The sequence below is a fragment of the Entelurus aequoreus genome, linkage group LG22 (assembly GCF_033978785.1).
Source record: "Entelurus aequoreus isolate RoL-2023_Sb linkage group LG22, RoL_Eaeq_v1.1, whole genome shotgun sequence".
Classification (NCBI taxonomy): domain Eukaryota; kingdom Metazoa; phylum Chordata; class Actinopteri; order Syngnathiformes; family Syngnathidae; genus Entelurus; species Entelurus aequoreus.
The window spans coordinates 17766836-17789335 of record NC_084752.1 but is presented as its reverse complement, the minus strand read 5'-3'; the positions used below and the strand labels follow the sequence as shown (position 1 = coordinate 17789335).

Genomic DNA, 22500 nt, shown 5'->3' with positions numbered 1-22500 from the left:
GGAATTGGATTGCATTGTTATGGTATTGCTGTGTATTGTTGGATTGATTAATTAAAAAAATTTAAAATTTAAAAATTAAAAAATTAAATAAATAAATAATAAATACATTTTAAAAAATCGATTTAAAAAAAATGAGAATTGATTCTGAATCGCACAACTTGAGAATTGCGATTCGAATTCAAATCGATTTTTTCCCACACCCCTAATAAACTATGTAGGGAAATGAGTGTCTCCATGGTGACAGCTTGTACATAAGCAAAGTCCTCATTTAAACAGGTAGGTCTGATCCACTTTTGCACTTGTAGTTTGCACAATTTTGTAGTTTGCTCACGCTGTTGTAGCATGTGCTATTTGGATCCTAAGCTTCGTGGGGGGTTGATATTTTTAATGTATTCAAACAGTTAGAACGTTAGCATAAACAATGTTTTTCTGTCGCTCTGCAGCGCCCCTGTTTGTTGTGCAGTGGCTGTTTGACGAGGAACAGCTGAGGGTGGAGAACATCTATATGGGAGGCCAGCACATGAGTGAGGAACAGTGGCAATACATGCAAAACTTGGGCAGGGAGCTGATGAACTCCCTGAGAGACGTTACGTAAGTTCCCGCCGCAATATACAATGCATCTGGAAAGTATTCTCAGTGCTTCACTTTGTCCACATTCTGTTATGTTACAGCCTTTTCCAAAAATGGAATAAGTTCATTTTTGTCCTCAAAATTCCACACACAATACCCCATAATGACAATGTGAAAACGTTTTTTTGAACTTTTTAGAAATGTATGAAAAATTTAAAATATCTAAGAAATCACATGTCCGTAAGTATTGGAGTCCACCTGTTATAAATTCAGATGATTGGGCATGATTTGTAAAGACATCCACTTGTCTATATATATAAGGTCTCACACTTGACAGGGCATGACAGAGCACAAACTAACCATGATGTCGAAGGAATCATGTCCAATCAATTGAATTTACCACAGGTGGACTCCATTTAAGCCAAACCTGGGCAAATTAAAGCCGGTTAAGCTTCAGGAAACCCACAATGCGCCTACTTGGCCACATTTGGACAAATATATACGTCTGCATAAAACATTCATTTGAGTTGTTTACCATGTAAGCCCAAATCAAAACTATTCTCGAGTTGCCAAGCCGGGCATATTTCGCACGAGAAAAGCTGCCAAAAATGTATGCAGACGCGAGGAAGATCATAGCCGCACAATTAATTTAAGTCACTTACTTGGTGCTGACCAGAACCGTACATGTGTGACAGTCCATTACATCGTCAACTGGGAATTAAAAAGTGCCTGCCTGCACATTTATTTTCTTATCCGAGTTTGATACATTTTGTATTATTTGCACAGCTATGTTATTTATTTTACGTACAATATTTTTCTATTTTATTTATGTTATATAATACTGTGCTACTTAAACAGTTTCTTTTCTGTGCTGTTAACTTAATACCCATCGTTACTAACTGGGTTAATAAAGGTGCCACTGACTGTTTACAGTACAGTTGTCATTCACTTCAATTTCAGTGAATCTCATTTAAAAATAAATATCTTTATATGTATACTTTCACCAGAAAATATATCGAGATATATATCGAATATCGAGTTTAAGTAAAAATATATCGAGATATACTTTTTTCGTCCATATCGCCCAGCTCTACTAGTTACTATGGTAATCAAAATCACAGCAGCTCACACTAGGCACCAAGCAGTGTGGGTGGGGAGCGTTTCCACTGAGTGTTTCCAGAGCGGCCATCCTGAAATGCGGGTGTCAGGGACAGACGGGGAAGGAGATTTTTACAACAAAGTTCTAAAGCTTAGTGATATATCAGATATATCAGATTGTAGATGGGGTTTTTTTTACCCTTCGCGTTCATATTTTGCTGTGTTTGTTGCATTTTTGTTGCATTTCGCTTGATTGTAAAATATGTCGATCGAGAGGGTGTGTGACATTCATATGTTGTCAATATTCAGTGTTTTATCGTTCATAGTTAATATTGTAAATCCTGCATTCTTTATTTTCATGTACATTCTGGGTGTCTCATTCAGTAAAAAAAAAATTTAAATTCCATTCCGTTTTTTAAGGCGGAATGTCATAATGTTTTTAGCATTTAATCAGACATTATTGTGAGGTTTTGTATTAGTGTTCCTAAAAATAGATATACCGGCCCCCAGACACATTTTTTTTTAAATTTGGCCCCCCGAGGCAAAATAATTGCCCAGGCCTGATTTAAGCTGCAGGAACATCTCAAGGATGAGCAGTTGAAACCGGATGCACATGATCCCACTTTTGAGCTTCATGGCAAAGGCTGTGAACGCTTATGTACAGGTGATTTCTTAACTTTTTATTTGTAATACATCTGCAAAAAGCTTAAAAAATATATTTTTACATTGTCATTATAGGATATTGTGTGTAGAATTTTGAGAACAAAAAATTAATTAATTCTATTTTGGAATACGGCTGTAACTTGACCGTCCATCCATTTTCTACCGCTTGTCCCTCATAAAATGTGGAAAAAGTGAAGCACTGTGAATACTTTTCAGATGCACTGTATGTTGTAATATAATGTAATTTGCCAAAGAGCATTGCAATAACTGAGCTTGTGTGTGATTCTTTAGAGCGGTATTCGCCCCTTCCTGCCTCTCCCATACAGTGATAACCAAAAGGTATGATTAAATACTTGAATTCCTGTGTTGATGATACATTTAATACATTTGAAGCCCTATTTACCTCAAATGCACTGTTGATGGTTTAGTTAGTGCACTGTGTCAAACTCAAGGCTCGGGGCCAGATGTGGACCGCCACTTCATTGTATTTGGCCCTCGAACGCCTGGAGATAATATGTATCAATAAAGTACTGTCACTTCTCTTACTAAATTTATTATTTCTTTCTATTTTGGGAGGAGAAAAAAATATATGTACTCCATGTAATCTCAAATGATGTTAACTTAAATATTGTCTAATTATGCAAAAATGTATTATCAAACATTCAAACCATTTTAAAAAATAGAAATAAATACTAATAATAATGATTTCAAAGCAAGTTATCCATCAAATTATACAATGATAAGTAGCAATAGATTTCATGGTAAAATTGCGAAATTGACTGTTTTTACAGCATTTTTATCTAAATGGAAAAAAAAGTACTTTTTTACTGTAATAAACTGTGGTCTACAGTTGTTGATTTGCGGTAAAAACAAAAAAACAAACTAGCAGCTCAGGTGCCAAAATGTTACTGTAAAATTGCAGTTTTTTTATTTACAGTAAAAAAACTAATGTAATTTTTACAGTTAAATTCTGGCAACTGAGCTGCCTTTTTTTTTTTTTACCATAAAAACAGCACTACTGTTTTTCCATTTACAGTAATATACACAATACACATTTTGAGGTGAAATGATTGCAACTTATCTTTTTTTTTTTTTACATTTTAGTTAAAAAAAAATCTACCAATAAAATGCATAAAAAAATGGTGTAATAATATTCACTGTAAGAAGCGGCCCTCTGGGGTCAAACATAACTGCGATGTGGCCCTCAGTGAAAACGACTTTGACACCTTTGAGTTAGTGGTTAGCATAGTTCAGTGCTTCTCAATTATTTTCTGTGAGGCCCCTCTCGGAAGAAGAACATATTTATTATTATAATTATCAGGGTTCGTACGGGTGCTTAAAAACCTTGAAAATGCTTGGATTTGAATGTTGTGTTTTCAAGGTTTGAAAAATGCTTGAATTTTGGGTGAAGTGCTTGGAAATGCTTGGAAATTTTCATCATATTTCTCTGCAGTCTGACTCAATAGGCTAATTATAAAATGAAAAAAAAATAACTGTCCACCGGTCCATCATGCCAGGAGGTTGTCGTTTTAATGAACATTGGATGGAAAATAACAAATACAAACTTTGGATAAAACGTGGACCAAATCCTCGTGTATAGCCTGCTGCAAAGTATGGAAAAAGGAAATCCAACATGGTTCGATGTATTTTTTGCTCCATTATTTTGGTTGTTTACTTAACTTGTCTGACTAGCTCAGTTAAAGCAAACAAGTTACATTTTGTCGTTTTGGTTAATTGCATTAAAATGGTTACATTATTGGACTTGTTTGTACTGTGAAGGTCATGTAAGTATAATTTGTAACCTTTTTCACAACTTAGAGCTGAGTTAATATGAATGATATTGTAGTTTTTGGATGTATTTCTTGCTCTATTATTTTTGTTGTCTACTTAACTTGTCTGGCTACTACCTCAGTGAAAGCAAAAAAAGTTAACTTTTGTCTTTTTGTTAATTTGTTATCATAGCCACAGTTATAAGGGTAGATATGCTTAATGAAGGGTGACTGAGGTGTGAAACAAACAAAATATTTTCCTTTAATTTATTATCCTTATATTAATGTGGAACAGTTTTGTTAATAAATGAGTGAAATTGACATTTTGAGGGCGCGTGTATTTATATCACATTATGCCGTTTACAATCACAAATACGATGTCAATCAATCCGTGCTGTTCGATGTCATTGAAGGCTGCAAGTAAGAAAAAGAACATGAAATTTGAAAAAAAAAAACACAATTGGAGACACGTTTGCAAACACCAATGACATTGAATAGTCTACAGAAACACTGCTTCATTTTCTATGCCCCATTCAGTTAATGATAACTGCTGGTTCAATGTTAGGCTTAGGTTTTAGCAGATTTTCCATATTTTTCCTACAGACAGCATTTGGTGACCTCAAACAACAAGGCTATGGATTGATTAACACTGGTTTTCACCTTTTGAAGGGTATTGGAAAAACTGAAAAAATTATCTTGAAAGTCCTTAAAAAGTGCTTGAATTTGGCCATGGAAAAGGTGTACGAACCCGGAATTATTTTGGAAAATACTTCAATAATAACAGTCATTCCTCACTCGATTCTTTATTAACTTCCACTTTTGTTCTGCTTGTTGCTCTCTTAGCAACTGGATGACTTTCCAAGTAAAAGGCACTTCTCTTCCGCGGGCCCTGCACTGCTGGGACAGGAGCTTGGAAGCCACTCGCAACAACAGAACGCCATCCAAAGGCTGTCCGTTCCACCTGGTGGACAGCTGCCAGTGGCCTCAGTGTAACCCCACCTGCCCGGCCTTGGTGAACGAGGCCACCCAGCAGAAGCTCACCCTGCTGCAGATGCTGGCAGCCATGGGACTCGACCTGCAGAAGCTGGGCTTAAATCCTCAAGGGGACGTACATTTCATGGCCAGCGTGGTCAGCGATGGGGGCTAACGATAACAGCAGAGACGAGAGGCAGAAGATTTGTCGAGGCAGGTGATTTGTTTTGATGGAACCATTGAAAATAGTCGAGAAAACTTTCTGGTTGCTCCATTATGCTCATCTGTCTGTGTCTAAGTGCTTTGGTGGACATTAAAGGCTATATCTTTAGCTCTCAAGCTTTTGAAGTTGTACAGGGTAAGTGTTTTCGAGTTTCTATATCGCAATAACAACACACTTTAATCTTGATTGCACATTGAACAGAGTGTGGTGGAAATGACTTTTATTTGCATAGGCTCCTGCAAAACTTCAGATCATCATGTCAACATGTTTCTTTTTTTAATTTTGGCATTCATATTTATTTACATGGTTTCCACTTTGTCATTTGGTAATGTAGTCAGGGATTTTCACCAATCTGCTACGATTTGATTAATTTGATTTCAGTTTATTTTTCATCTATTGTACCTGTTCTGCTGATCCTACACTCGACACATTCAAGCCAACACACTGACTTGACAGATTCATTTTTTTGCGACTTGCCTTTATTTATACACATATTTTACTGCATGTAATTCTAAGGTATGATGAGCTATTGATTTTCCTGTGGGCAAACAAGAGAATATCTTGTTTCATTTGGTGTATATCATGAAGGTATTATGATTCAGTCAAATAATACTGACATAAAATATACATAATAAAAATGGTGTTTGTTTGTTTATTTTTCCAATCAAATGTCAGTGATTTATCAAACAAATAATCAAGCATTTGTGGTCATACTTTGGTCTCTGTTTTCTGTGCTTTATACATTTTGTTGCATTCTCTTTAACAAACACTTTGTATAGAACAGGGATGTCCAAAGTGCTGCCTGGGGGCCATTTGCAACCTGCAGCTAATTATTTAACAGCCCACGGCACTTTATAAATATACTATTTAAATACAAAACAAACATGCAAAATCCAAAACCAATGAAGATGTGTAATTCGTAAATAAAAACAGAATACAATGTGATCTGAAGTTGATCTCGAGACTTAAGTCTCGAGATCAACTTCAGATCCATCTGAAAATGATAGCGCACAACCGTGACGTCATCACAATTATGTGTTGAAATAAAAAAAAATTAAAAAAAATGCTTTATTTTTAACACTTTGATGCGTCTTTTGGATCCGAAATAATTTTAGTCCGATTTTTTTTCCGAAAGTGTCATTGCTTAGAAAATACAAATGAATTAAAATCAATGGCGTAATGAACTATTGACCTATTTAAAGGCCTACTGAAACCCACTACTACCGACCACGCAGTCTGACAGCTTATATATCAATGATGAAATCTTAACATTGCAACACATGCCAATACGGCCGGGTTAACTTATAAAGTGCAATTTTAAATTTGCCGCTAAACTTCCGGTTCGAAACGCCTCTGAGGATGATGTATGCGCGTGACGTAGCCCGGGGAACACGGGTATGGCTTCCACATTGAAGCCAATACGAAATAGCTGTTTTTATCTCATTCTGGATGTATTCTGGACATCTGTGTTGGTGAATCTGTTCGATTATGTTCATTGCATTATGGAGAAAGAAGCTGAGCAAGCAAAGAAGAAAGTTCTCGGTGCAAAGCGGACGTATTTTGCGAGGGAAGTCAGCAGCAACACAACACAGCCGGCTGTGTTTCATTGTTTACATTACCGAAAGATGCAGTCAAGATCAAAGAACTCGGTTAACAGAGACTCTAACCAGGAGGACTTTTGACTTCGATACACAGACGCCTTTAGAGAACTGGGACAACACAGACTCTTACCAGGATTACTTTGATTTGGATGACAAAGACGCAGACGTGCTGCCGTGAGTATGCAGCTTTGGCTTCCAAACATTTGATCGCTTGACCGTACGTGCGCGTCACGTACGTAACTTTGTTTAAATATATAAGCTTTATGAACCTTGGGTTAGGTGAACGGTCTTTTGGGCTGAGTGATTGTGTGTGTTGATCAGGTGTTTGAATTGTATTGGCGTGTTCTATGGAGCTAGGAGCTAGCAGAGGAGCTAGGACCTAGCATAACAAACACGTAGGTGTTTTTATGCAGGATTAATTTGTGGCATATTAAATATAAGCCTGGTTGTGTTGTGGCTAATAGAGTATATATATGTCTTGTGTTTATTTACTGTTTTAGTCATTCCCAGCTGAATATGCAGGTATCGTGAGTAGCAGCTGCGCTTCAAAACATTTGATCGCTTGCCAGTACGTGCACGTCACGTACGTTACTTTGTTTAAATATATAAGCTTCATGAACCTTGGGTTAGGTGAACGGTCTTTTGGGCTGAGTGATTGTGTGTGTTGTGCAGGTGTTTGAATTGGATTGGCGGCTTATATGGAGCTAGGAGCTAGCATAGGAGCTAGGAGCTAGCATAACAAACACTGAGGTGTTTTTATGCAGGATTAATTTGTGGCATATTAAATATAAGCCTGGTTGTGTTGTGGCTAATAGAGTGTATATATATGCCTTGTGTTTATTTACTGTTTTAGTCATTCCCAGCTGAATATGCAGGTATCGTGAGTAGCAGCTGCGCTTCCAAACATTTGATCGCTTGCCAGTACGTGCACGTCACGTACGTTACTTTGTTTAAATATATAAGCTCTATGAACCTTGGGTTATGTGAACGGTCTTTTGGGCTGAGTGATTGTGGGTGTTGTGCAGGTGTTTGAATTGGATTGGCGGCTTATATGGAGCTAGGAGCTAGCATAGGAGCTAGGAGCTAGCATAACAAACACTGAGGTGTTTTTATGCAGGATTCATTTGTGGCATATTAAATATAAGCCTGGTTGTGTTGTGGCTAATAGAGTATATATATGTCTTGTGTTTATTTACTGTTGTAGTCATTCCCAGCTGAATATCAGGTCACCCCCGGCTCTCACAGCATCTTCTCTATCTGAATCGCATCCACTCCCCACTAGTCCTTCACTTGCACTTTACTCATCCACAAATCTTTCATCCTCGCTCAAATTAATGGGGAAATTGTCGCTTTCTCGGTCCGAATCTCTCTCACTTCATGCGGCCATCATTGTAAACAATAGGGAATAGGGATGTGCGTATCGATCCTGTGGTATCGATATATCGATACTCACACGCTACTCATTTGGCATCACTTTTCTGAAAAAAGTATCGATATAAACCAAAAAACGGCGTGTGGGGGGTGCAAGCATCACTTTCAGATGTTTTTGATGACTTACTTAACTTACTATGTGCTGGGACACCCCTGTACCTGGCAGAGTATAGAGCTGGCCCAGTCACGTGACAGGAGACAGCGAATGAGCGTCGTCAACGTGCAACACACACACAGCCAGCCGACAGCGATGCAGCCAGGCATATCCAGTGTTGTCCATTTGTTGACTTAAAACAGGCATTGTTTTTTTTTTTTTTAGTAATGTTTACTGAATATTTTTGTGTGGAGTTTGCATGTTCTCCCCGTGACTGCGTGGGTTCCCTCCGGGTACTCCGGCTTCCTCCCACCTCCAAAGACATGCACCTGGGGATAGGTTGATTGGCAACACTAAATTGGCCCTAGTGTGTGAATGTTGTCTGTCTATCTGTGTTGGCCCTGCGATGAAGTGGCGACTTGTCCAGGGTGTACCCCGCCTTCCGCCCGATTGTAGCTGAGATAGGCTCCAGCGCCCCCCGCGACCCCGAAGGGAATAAGCGGTAGAAAATGGATGGATGTTTAAATGATTATCCTAAATTCAAATAATTTCCACACAGGGGAATTTACTGTTAGTTGAAAATTGCTTGAGTATTTAAAACAAGTTAAGAAAGAGATACAATTTGGAGATTCTTCATTTTTGCATTACAGTTTTATTTTTTTCCAAGAAAATCTTGAATATATGATTGAATGTGATTTTGGTTTTAATCTGTGACATGATTTCTTACATTTCGAAAACATTAGCCTATTTCATATTTCATTAATTGCTAATTATATCACAAACTTTAAAAAATAACTGCAGCTTCTTGCAATTCGGATTTGACTGTTAATTGGAAAGCCCTAATATTTAATTATTATTATATATAATATATAGTTATTATTATATATAATATTTAATTTATTTTTCATATTTATGTTATTTATTTTAATTTTACTTTTATTATATATTGACCATAATAAATGTGGTATAAATGGTCTGTATTTGTCTTGTGATTTGTCTTAAATAATAACAATAGTAATAATATTTTTGACTGACAAAAAATTGCCAATAAGAAATTATTGGTATCGGTATGGGTATCGATGAAAATGCAAGAAAAAGTATCGGTATCCTATCGAATCCTAAAAGTGTGGTATCGCCCATCCCTAATAGGGAACTTTGCGTATATGTTCAATTGACTATGTCACGCTACTTCCGGTAGGGGCAAGCCTTTTTTTTAATCAGATACCAAAAGTTGCGAAGCCTTTTTTTTAATCAGATACCAAAAGTTGCGATCTTTATCGTCGTTGTTCTATACTAAATCCTTTCAGCAAAAATATGGCAATATCGCGAAATGATCAAGTATGACACATAGAATAGATCTGCTATCCCCGTTTAAATAAAAAAAAAATCATTTCAGTAGGCCTTTAAGGCTCCAAGTATTTTACATAAAATATTGGACTTTGAAAGTACTTTTTTGGGGTGGGGGGGGGGGCTTGCTTATTTTGTATTTTTGCCACAAAAACAGGGTTATTTTCTGACAAAAAGGGCATAAAACATTAAACAAAAAATATATATATCGTCAGACCCGAAGTTGATCTAGAGATGTACTGTAAGCTGTGAATAACAAATACAAATGATAATTGTGTGTATTATGTTTCAGTATATTTCATTAAACTTAAAACAGCTGTACTTACTTTTTATAACTCAGACCTGTTTGAGTCCCCAAGATCAAACTTATTTTTGTGACTCGCTTGCAAAAAAATAATGTAGTTACTCACCCTCACCGCTTGAAGGTGCTCGCTTACATTAGACACGTTTGGGGACTCCTTGAATACTGAATTAATAAGGTTTCGAAATGGGTGTTGAATACCTGAAAATACGCTCCATATTAATTTCAAGTAAAGGAACAATCGATACAATAATAATATAACATGCATTTATTTCATGATTAAATAATTTAATTTTAACATGAAAGACGGTTTACGTTTCCCATAATGCATTGCAACTGTATTCCACTTCCTCTTTCCGCCATATTGCAGAACCGGTAAGATGTCTTTCAATGTTGTCACCAACCATCTACTCTATATCTTTGGCATCTTCTCGTTAATAGTTACGCGGTGGTAATATTTTCAAAGCGTATTTATGTGGGAACGCTTTTTACCGATTATGGTTTTTGTCAACCGCTGCGGAACAACATTTGGGAGTCATTACTGCCAGCCACCCACCGCGCTCGGCCTAAGCAGTCCTGTACGCGCCTTAGAAACCACCAACTTTCCCGTACGTTAGACCACGTTTGTGTTGACCGGAGGCAGCGCTTTGTTAGCCATGAACCTAAATGTCTTCGTTAGGTCGCTATCGTATATTTGTCAGCGCGGCAACCCTAAAATACCTAATTTGAAAGCTAGCTATCGTTAGCCATCTCCTTGAGTCCACCGGTGTGTGAAGACCCTTTCTCCGCTGTGGCTTCTTGCTAGTTGCCATATTTCTTGTTTGTATTATGTGTCAATATATTTCTTTAAACTAACTTAAAACGGCTGCACCTTAGTTTGTAGCACGGTGAAAGGAAATCAAGTGGATGTGGAATAAAAATGTATCAGTATTGGGAAATATTAGTTTGCTCCACATGGACCTTTCTGTAACAAAAGAAACTATAGGTAAATATCCCCAAATAAATTCAAACGTCAGAAAGGCTTCAGGAAATTAAAACAGATTTTTTCCATACCGTCTTGTCTCTTAGGCCGTGTCCACACACGGATAGTTTTAAAAACACATATTTGGGGTTAAAACGATCTCCATCCACACTAGCATAGTTTCAAAACTGTCTACACACAAACGCATACACCTGCTGTCATGCACATTTTGTCCAATCAGAAGCAGCAATATACCTATTTTGTTTAATCTGATATACTAGATGTACAATAACATGTACATTATCTTTAAAACCAGCTTGCATGTGCACAGAGCCCCAGGAACATTGTTAAAGAGCGAATGCATGCCTATGCTGCTAAAACACAACACTCATAGAATTATAACATGGTGATGTATTATATGTGCAGTGAAGTGTACATTATTTTTTAAAATAAGCATGTACTGACAAGCCAAGGAAACCATTTTTCATGTTTAAGTGCCTATATAAAGAACACGGACGTGCGTCTGCCGCTGCAAAAACTCATAGAATTATAAAATATTTAATAATGTGTAATGAAGTGTATATTGTCTTCAACATAAGTACACGCTACAAGGACGTTACATCGTGGTCTTTTTTTTGTAGTTGCTTGGTTGCTTTTTACACGCAAGCTCAATCTACAAAAATGGAAGCAAGACACGCAAGTAAACTTCATGGTTTGTCATTAAACAATGACTAAAAACATAAGATAACGTTGCACCTTTCTTATGACACATAGCAAAAAGTCTTGCTTGTCAAAGTTGTTCCATCAGGTGGAGGTTCCACAGCGATCATATCCAAAACAGCTGACTGTCATTTGCACCGGCGGTAGTGTCGCAAAGCCCATTTTGATGTGTCTTTTTTTAATAATGTTGAGTGAAAAGAGCAGCATGTTTACGTTCAAGCATACAGTAAGTCCTCTTATAGCGTGTTTAAGGCCAGCAAGGCAGTGTTGTTGAGCTTGGAAATGATAGCGCACAACCGTGACGTCATCACAAGTCTCCGTTTGTGCGGAGAGTTTTGGATCTCTACACTTTGGCCATGGTTTTCAAAAGTCTGCATTTTTAAAGACAAAAGTATGCCTCTGCGAGTGGACAAGAGGCCTAAACGCAGAAATGAGTGCATTTATTAAGTATCAGTGTTCGTGTGGACATGGCCTTAGAATTATGAACTTTTGTTATATTAACAATGTGTGTTCGTTCTCCTCTTGTGTGATTGTAGGCATCATGGTGCGCATGAACGTTCTCGCAGATGCTCTGAAGTGCATCAACAATGCTGAGAAGCGTGGGAAACGCCAGGTCCTCATCAGGCCCTGCTCCAAGGTCATTGTGCGCTTCCTCACCGTCATGATGAAGCACGGTAGGGTCTTCACATTATTATAAAGTTGTGTTAATAAATGCGGTATTAATGTTGATATTGTCTGCAGGTTACATTGGTGAGTTTGAGATCATTGATGACCACAGAGCCGGGAAAATAGTCGTCAATCTCACAGGAAGGCTGAACAAGGTAAAGTACTGACATGTCTCAGAACGTTTTTAGCACAAGCCTGTAAAACTTTGAACTGTTAAGTCTAGATGGTCTAGAATATATTCCTGTAATATTATTATTAAAACATTTGCTTGGTGTTGAAGCCAAAGCACCAGGTCAAAGTGATTCCTGCAACTGCTAATATTTAAAACAGTTTATATATTTAGTATTTTTTTGTGTATCTTACAGTGCGGCGTGATCAGTCCACGTTTTGATCTCCAACTCAATGATCTGGAGAAGTGGCAGAATAACCTGTTGCCCTCAAGACAGTTTGGGTGAGAATCCGATACCTGACAATGCATTTTGCTCCTTATAAACAATCTGTTAATTTCACAAAGATCCTAAATCTATCTTTTACTTGATGTACCTGCTAACCTAGACAGTTTTATTTGCTGTACGTCCTTTTTATTCCATCTGAACTTGGTGTTTTCGCTTTACATATTATGAAACTGCATTTTAACTTGACAGAATTCACTTTTTTTTCTTTCTTTTTAAAAAAAAAGTATTTCAGTTTCTTTTAGCTTACAACGGCACAGTTTGTTTTCAGCAAGAAGTGTGAAGGCAGGTTGAAAAAACCTTTTATCCGGTAACTCGCCCTGCTATTTCCTTATTTCTCGTTTTCTGGGAACACGTGTCTTGATTTTCCCCCTTTCGACTAAAGATAGTAAACGTCCGATTATCCTATGTCTTAGAAGATTCAGGCATGTGAAATGTCTGAAAACGTAGAAAAACGCATTTTTTAACATACATTTTCGCATTGAAAAATCTATTGCGTTTAAGTGAAATATCCATAGAAATGCAGTTCCTCTTGCCTAAATGCCGCACTGAGTTGCAGGACGGTGAGACGATCTCAGGAGTACTGAAACAAGCTCGCTAGTTAGCGAACCATCTAGCTAGCTGACTTGTTTGCCTCCCCTGTCTACTTTGCTGCATATTTGGATTATTACAACCACCATTTGTAGTTCTATCGTAGTCATTAGTAGCCAGTGAGAAGGTGTATTTTTGACATGACTGGTCACGCGTGGCTCGGTTGGTAGAGCGGCTGTGCCATTAACCTGAGGGTTCCTGGTTCGATCCCCCGTTGTGTCCTTGAGTTGTCATTGATGTTGACTCGATGTGATTTCTGCCCAGTGCTCTAAAAAAAAGTTATTTTCAACTTTCCCGTGACGTACTTGTCCTCTATTGGTCTCGTGCCGGTATTTAGCCTTAGATGGAGTTTACCACCCGCCGCCTCCTTCCTGAAGCTTCTTTTTGGAACTACCTCAGGTTGAAAAATGGTCCCAAGAAGAATGTTGTCGATTTTATGCGGTATGGCGTAGTGGGTAGGGCGGCCGTGCCAGAAACCTGAGGGTTGTAGGTTCGCTCCCCGCCTCTTGGCATCCAAATCGCTGCTGTTGTGTCCTTGGGCAGGACACTTCACCCTTTCACCCGGTGCCATTCACACTGGTGAATGAATAGGTGGTGGTCGGAGGGGCCGTAGGCGCAATCTGGCAGCCTCGCTTCCGTCAGTCTACCCCAGGGCAGCTGTGGCTACAAATGTAGCTTACCACCACCAGGTGTGAATGAATGATGGGTTCCCACTTCTCTGTGAGCGCTTTGAGTATCTAATAATATAAAAAGCGCAATATAAAAATCTAATACATTATTATTATTATTGAGCAAGACACTTCAACCTTGCTCCTGATGGAACGTGGTTAGGGCTTTGCATAGCAGCTGCCGCCATCCGTGTGTGAATGTGGAAATAGTGTCAAAGGGCTTTGAGTACCTTGAAGGTACAAGTATAACCCAAGGAATTGCGACGTGGTGCAGAAAGTAGCCAATCATGAAGCAAGCTGACTTGGCGAGCACCAAGAAAAGTAGTGTAAACATTCTTGTCAACAATACAATTGACCGTCGTAACAGTAGGCCTACTACCCCAATAACAGCAGCCATTACCTTAAACAAAACTTGCCTCAGGGTCGCTCAGATTATAAAGCCTGTGTTCTCCATGATTTTTTTCCTGTCTTTTTTTTGGTACTTAAAATTCCCAAAACCACCATTATTCCCTCTCCTATATTGGCTGTTTTTGTGTGTTCAGTTTTTTGCTATGTGGTAGCTTCTCCAGTTTTAGATCAGATTTGTTGACGCAAGATTTCAGATTTCCTTTTATACTGGTTTGGCATGTTGTAACCATTGGTGAGGAAAGAAAATACAATGTTGTAGTTGTGGAAGTTTAGCATATTGGTGAGATTAATTCTAACAATGTCTTTTGTGCTGCATTCATTTAGGATGAGTACATGAACACCATTTACAGTGTGATTCATTTTTTTTAAGTTCTGTGTCATTTAGGCTTATTGAAATAGCATCAGCGTCATTTATTTCGCGTCTTCCCCTCTTTATGAAATTGTTATACAGATCTGCTTTCTTGTGCGGGGAAATGAACTGTACTTTTTTTTTGTCACAATTGTCCCGGCAGTTTCACTGCTTAAGTGGTGATATCAGAGTGACACAGTGTGAAAGACATCAGTGTAAGAAGGACTCCTATGTTTGTGGGGTGACATACTGCCGCGTGACAAGTACACATGCTTAATCTACATTTGTCCTCGGGACATAAAGGGGGTGCCAAGGGCGTGACACTTGCCCCGCGTTTCCACGGGATTCAAAATGGCTGTGGGACAGCGTCACCATGGAAGAGTGCCGCCATTTGCGGTGTAGCAATCCCCATCATTGTTCTGGTGCAGCTCTATCGTGTAGGGAAATAGCGCATACGTTAACGAGATCTCGTGAATTTGCGCGATAAGGGAAGTTGTAATAAAGTGAACCACAAACCGTTAATTATGTACTTCCAGAGGAGCAGAAGCAAATAAACTTGGTCCTGTCATTAATAGTTTTGCCTTGATAAGCAACTTTAATTTTTGTAGCAAACAGTAACATCATCCCTGGCGAGCCTGTCACCCCTGCTTACCCAGTCTCTGTATCAGCTGGTATTTGACACAGGCCCCCATATAGCTTCCCGGGATATGCCTGTTTGTTCTTTAATTTTGGACATCCAGAATCAGCATGTCTTCATCCATTTGTGTCGAGCTGAAATTGTCTGAAAACCTTTGACAAGTTGACTTCATGTCTGTCACCGCCCATTAAGACGTTTGAAAGGGCAAAATACGATCCGCCTTTATTTTGAAAGTAAACTGGATACGTTATTTTGCATTTGTGCATGACTTCCTGTACAAAACAAGCAGATTGTAGCTAAATTAAATATGTTGCGGCATCCAGCTCAGCATATATTTAGCGCTGGAATGCAGAACGTCAACGACATGTTTATAACGTTCAGCAGGGGGTGGAAACGGACACATTGACTTGAATAAAAACAAAGTGTCCGTCGCCGTGCATGTTGTTACGTGGCCGTTTCAAATCCAGTGGAAATCCGGGATTAGTGTCCTCGCTTTGACTGGGAATTGTTCCAAAAAAGGTCTAAATGAATCTACCTAATTTAAAATGCTGTTAAAATATGGCTAGTAGTAAACTGCAATGCTCTCTGCAGAGTTGGCAAATATGTACCGTATTTTTCGGATTATAAGTCGCAGTTTTTTCATAGTTTGGCCGGGGGTGCAACTTATACTCAGGAGCGACTTATGTGTGAAATTATTAACACATTAGTGTAAAATATCAAATAATATTATTTAGCTCATTCACGTAAGAGACTAGACGTATAAGATTTCATCGGATTTAGCGATTAGAAGTGACAGATTGTTTGGTAAACTTAAAGCATGTTCTATATGTTATAGTTATTTGAATGACTCTTACCATAATATTTTACATTACCATACCAGGCACGTTCTCAGTTGGTTATTTATGCGTCATATAACATACACTTATTCAGCCTGTTGTTCACTATTCTTTATTTATTTTAAATTGCCTTTCAAATGTCTATTATTGGTGTTGGGTTTTATCAAATAAATTTCCCCCAAAAATGCGATTTATACTTCAGTGCGACTTATGTTTTTTTCCTTCTTTACTATGCATTTTCAGCCGGTGCGACTTAAACTCCTAAAAATACGGTAGTTTCTTTTAAGAACAAAACTTGTGGATTTGTAGCATTGTTCATCTATTTGTTTTCACAATTTACTGTATTTGATTGCTGATCTATTTGAACGCCAGCCCAAGGCTCATATAAACATTTAGACACTAATGGAGTCTCATCGGATCTTGTTCCCTGCTCAGTATAAAAAAGATCTTCTATTATGTGTAGACAGTGCAGTTAAATTTGTGGTTCAGTAGATTAATTTGCACATTTTTGTTAAAAAAAATGCTGCCTGAAAACTAAGGGAATGTTTATTTTTATTTTAGCCATCTGATTTATAATTCGGCTGTTGAGTTTTTTGTTATACATATAAATAATGCTATTAGGTCTAGAGTTCTGAGGGTATTTCACAATACGATGTACATGGCTCAAAATGTCTAACGATAAAGTGATACTGAGATTTTTGATATAATAACCCACATTATGTTCCCGTGTTTAAGGGTGAACTAAAAATATGGCATGGTTTGCATTTCAAAATATGATATGGTACAAACGGCAATAGTGGACAAACTATTAAAGTGCAACATAACTATAAATACGGTTGATGTTATTTGTCAATGACAATTAAAAAAATAATAAAAATCTGAAAATAAAAACATCTCTCTTGGCAGTTTTGTGCTGCCCGTTAATCGCATTTTTGTGGAACATCTCAGGGCTGTGCACTTTGCTTTTTCACTAGGAAAACAGGTGCCTTTTAATTTAAAAAAAAAATAGGAACACACATTTTTTCTTAGTCTTAAGTCTTTAATAACACATTTTTAATAACACTCTATGTACACCTAAACTTGAATATTAACCAAGTATTTGTGATGTTATTATAAACTTTAATGCAGAGAAAATATTTATTGCAGCGGCGTGATCACCAGACTGTGTGGCTATGTTGACATTGGCTGGTGAGCTGCTTTTTCGCCTCGGTGCTTGTGAAAGTTTATTGTAGATCATAAATCATGCCTCTCACCTGGATAATAGGATGCGGATGTAATCCGACAAGTTGGAACACTTTGACAGCCAATTTAGACCCGGAAATGGTTAGAGACACAGACGCCTGGTTCCATGCCCCCCTTTCCTTGTGAGGATTGAGTCATTCTTCATCTAAATGGCAATATAACACAATTCTATCAGCCGGCATCCTAATGACAGGAGACATTGTACAATAACTGATGTTGTATGTTTGTTGGCTCTAATGAAGTGATCAGTGAGGTTGTCGAAGAAAAAAGCGGATGTCGTGATGCGCCTTGTATGCTTAAAATGATCAAAATACCTAAATATTATGTTATAAATGAACACTGTACTACATTACATATATACTTGAATCATGTATACAAAACCTTAATGGAGGTGTTCGGATGTTTTTTCAAGGGCTTTATAGGCAGAATAGAGCGACTCCTATTAGCTCCATTGTATAGACTTTTGATCGCATTTATTTACTAGTTAGACTGCATAAAAAAGATGTGTTCTTGTCTTATATAGGGATTGTGAATGACAGGCATTTAAAAATATATATATATAGAGTTCACTTTTTATTTTGTTCTGTGACTTCGATCCAGCCCAAATTGCTGCCACCTGCGAGAACAGTAAAAGAAGTTTATAGATAAATAGAAAATGACATGCTGGGAGAGCGAATTGCTAATTGTATTATTAACATTTAAAATATTGTGATAAAACCATATCAATATGGTTTCACACTCCTAAAGGCAATATGCATAATGTCACCACTGGCTGATAAGACTGTCACGTTCCAGGAATTAGATTTCTAATTCATAGAACTTTTGAGATGGATTAAACACAAATGTAAAAGTCTCTTTACAGTCTTACATCGTTTTAAAAAGCCAACATGGATTTACAAGAATGCCAGTGTCTGAATGTTAACCTTAATTCCCTTTTAGAGGAAAAATACTTAACGTATGTAAAAAATAAACTTAATTGTCCGTAACTGTATGGATTTGCTTTCAATGATGTTGATTTCTAAGGCAATGTTAATACATTTCAAAGCCGCAATGACTACTTAATTATTGTGATTTAAAAAAGCTTTGTTTTATATTCTGTTGCTTTGACTTATTGAGTTACGAATAGAAATGAATAAAATCCGGACCACATAGAGTGCCCAGAACTTTATTAAATACGCGGACAATTTCCGCCTGGTCGTTGCGGTAGTGTGTGTTGTGATCTGTGTGGCAGTGACCACAAGCATTTTGAAAAATTGTTGAAAGTGCTATTTTGTTGTTAGTGATTATGGCAAGCTAAAACGTCAAACTGCTCTCTAAAATGAGCATTGAGGCTACAAAGTGTTTATCCGATTAATAGAACAAACTAATCAAGAAATGACTGGAATACTAAATACAATGTAAAGTTTCAGTCATAGATTTAGTTTGATAAGACATGGTTACTTTTTAGCTGAGGTGTTTTGCACATTGAAAATGATGGCATACTTGCAGGGCAGAGGAATATTGGACCTCCAAACGTAAAGGGGAACTGCACTTTTTTTTAAAATTTTGCTTATCGTTGACAATCATTATAAAAAATGGATGTTTTATTTTTTTAATGCATTCTAAATACTAAATAAATGCAATCAACATCCGCTTACAATGGAGCCTATGGGAGCCGCTCAAATCGACCAATAACGCCCTTAAAACATCCAAACACCTCCATTAGGGTTGTATATACAGTATATGATGCAAGTATATATGTAATGTAATAACGGGCACATTTGTAAAAATTTATTTTGATCATTTTAAGCATACGTAGCGCATTGATTTAAAAATGCATTATGTTTGCTTATTTTCCCTTCATCACTGATTACTGCTCACTGCTGACTTTATGAGAGAAATAAACATGAAACATCACTTACTGTATAAAGTCTGCCGTCAAAGTGCAGACTGCTGGGATGTTCATATATTCCCATTTTGATGAAAAATGACTCATAATCCTTGCAGAGAAACGGGGTGGGAGGACCAAGTGTCTTTTCCTGTCATTCTTGCCAGTTGTGGGTCCTAAATGGCGGTCAAAGTGTACTAACTTGTCGTATTACATTCTTAGCCATCTACTTTCCAGTTGAGGGGTATGATTTATGATCTAGAGTCTATTTACAGGGAGCAGGGAAGCGTGGAAACAGACCACTCAATGTAAACATAGGGACACACGAAAGTGATCACTTCGCCGCTATAGTTTGTATGCCTTCGCGCTTATAACAATATTACTAATACTTGTTTTTTATTCAAGTCATGAATATTATCGTCAAATTTCAATTAAATCACAATTATTGAAATTCAACGATTTGGTGCATTTGCCAACAGCTGAAATGATGTATAAAGCAAACTATAACCTGCTACCCAATAATGTACAACAATTTCTCAACAAAAGAGAGTAATAACCTTAGAGGAAAATCTAATTTAGAACATTTGTACGCTCGTACAACACTTAAAACCTTTAGCATATCATTATGTGGAATTAAATAATGGAATGGATTAACCAAAGAAATCAAACAAAGCACCAATATGATTCTGTTTAAGAGACTGTTCAAACTACAAGTGTTCACAAAGTACACAGAACAAGAAATATGATGAACCTCTTGAACCCTTTTTTTTTTCCTTTTTTTTAATGAGACAAAGATTATTTAGGTATTTAATATTTGTTTGCTTACTATGGTATATGTATTATTTATTTGTTCACTGTTCGGTTACAGAGAACAAGGAAATTGGATACAATTGCTACGGTATGAAAAGGGGTAGGATTAAATAAGCTCTGCTTCTTCCTCCTCCTTTTCTGACGTGCTGTAATGAAACAACTATCGTATGCATGTTCGAAAAAAACTGGAACTGAAAGAAATGTAAACTGAGTATTGTTGGTGCTTTTTGAATGGTTATCGGATTTTATGGGCGGTAAAGAGGAGCAGCAGACTGTTACTTGCGTTTAATAATTAGAATACATTAAAACAAATCTCTGTCATGTCTTTCATGATTGTATACGATATGCAAAATAAAATACAAAAAGTGCAGTTCCCCTTTGAAGTGTATATCGTTTTTAATGTACTGGTTTAAAACATGTTATTTATCTTATTAAAGTGTTTGGATTTAGAATTCATTGGTACACTATTCCACTTCCTTTTTTTTTTTTTTTACTGAAAGTACTATTGTAGTCAAATTTTTAAAACATTCTTAGTTATTCAAGGTTTTGTATTAGAGTACTTTTCCCCTATTTTACTAAACATGAGGTCTGAATTTAATTAATTCTGACCTTAGTCCTGCTGCAGTTTTAGTCCTTTACACACTAAATAAATACATTACAAGTGCTCTGCAGAACCTTGAATTTTAAATTTTTTTGCAGCAGGTGTATGAACAGAAAACGCTTGGTACAGAAGTACCAAGTGTAAATGAGGCTTCTCAAATGCTTTTAACTAATTCATCCTGAGTCTGAACGGTTGTACTGAAACATTCTAATTACTGCTTTGTCTCTACAGATATATTGTACTGACAACCTCCGCTGGCATCATGGACCACGAAGAAGCCAGACGGAAACACACAGGAGGCAAAATCCTTGGATTCTTTTTCTAAAAACTGAAAATAAAATCAACCAGGGAAAAGCTCTTGATCTGCTTGACTTATTTATTGACCTTTACAATCGATGTTCAACACTCATGGGTTCTCACTAAAATTAAGATAATTACAGTAAGACACGTGTTTTTGTAAACTGATCAGAAAATGTACCTGTCATCTGCTCCCTGTGGTTAACCAGTTGTAAGTATTCAGATGCAACATGTTTAATACTCTAGTGGCCTCCTGAAGTCTTACCCATGTAGTTTTGTGTGAACTCCTTTTAGCTTCATCCTGAGTACATCTAGTCATGTCTCTGAGCACCTTGTAGTGTTCCGCTGACCTTAGAAGAGCAGCGCTAACAGGCTGCTAATGGAACATGTTTGTCCAGGAGCTCCTAGTGGGCACACAGCAGCTGCCTCCCTCATGACTTCACAGCACTTCTAATACTGCTTCCTGCGCAACATGTTCATTGGAAGTATTTCTGCACGCTGAACTATTTTCCTAAATTGTGGCTTAGCCTTTATCTGTAATGCCTAATGATCGAGGCTGTCATTACATATCTTTTTAATAGGCAAACGTTAAAAGTACAAGTGTAAAAGTGAGAAACATGGTGTACCAGCTAGCAGACTAACATGCTTCTCCAGTCATGTCAGCTGCCTCTAAGTGTCCCCAGGGGACTTCAACACAAACTTGGAGAAGCTGCTCTCCAATCAATGTTCCTTCTGAATAAACAAGTTGTTGATTATAAAGGGCAACACTGTTTATCTAACATTTGAGTCGGTTTCACTTTTGTCCTTAACCTTTCTATTGGATTATCATATTCATCCTTAGATTTCTAAATTATTTTATTTAAAACCCCGAAAAGGACAAGCGGTAAAAAAATGGATGGATGTATCCAGTATCTGGAATCTATCTACAAACCCTATCAACTTCAATATTTATTTTAGTTTTCAAACAAGAAGGCGTAGCATAAAATAAGATGTATCTTCCTCCTCCTTTTCGGACATCTCGGTAAATACACTATACTGCCAAAAGTATTTGGCCACCCATCAAAATGATCAGAATCAGGGGTCCTAATCACTTGGCCCGTGTCTAAAATCAAGCACTTAGGCACGAAGACTGTTTCTACAAACATGTTGGAAAGAATGGGCCGCTCTCAGGAGCTCTGTGATTTCCAGCGTGGAACTGTCATAGGATGCCACCTGTGCAACAAATCCAGTTGTCTTTATTATAAGAAAATGGAAGAGTTTGGGAACAACAGCAACTCAGCCAGGAGGTGGTAGGCCACGTAAACTGACAGAGAGGGGTCAGCGGAC

At 37.5% G+C, this 22500-nt stretch overlaps 2 protein-coding genes across 3 annotated transcripts in view; both read left to right on the top strand.

Moving 5' to 3' along the window:
• notum2 (notum pectinacetylesterase 2) overlaps positions 1-5926 on the top strand; it is a 56754-nt gene extending 50828 nt beyond the window's left edge. For both annotated transcript variants that reach the window (XM_062033364.1, XM_062033363.1), the window contains exons 11-13: positions 444-591; positions 2623-2670; positions 4944-5926. In XM_062033364.1, the coding sequence (XP_061889348.1) occupies positions 444-591; positions 2623-2670; positions 4944-5247 (500 nt within the window). In that variant the 3' untranslated portion in view covers positions 5248-5926. The remainder of the gene's footprint in view (positions 1-443; positions 592-2622; positions 2671-4943) is intronic.
• A 4365-nt stretch (positions 5927-10291) lies between these two features.
• rps15a (ribosomal protein S15a) lies at positions 10292-21235 on the top strand. Its single transcript, XM_062033366.1, has 5 exons — positions 10292-10444; positions 12287-12424; positions 12492-12571; positions 12782-12867; positions 21109-21235. Exons 2-5 carry the CDS (start codon positions 12292-12294, stop codon positions 21200-21202), a joined length of 393 nt encoding a protein of 130 aa, XP_061889350.1. The 5' UTR covers positions 10292-10444; positions 12287-12291; the 3' UTR covers positions 21203-21235.
• The last annotated feature ends 1265 nt before the right edge of the window (positions 21236-22500 follow it).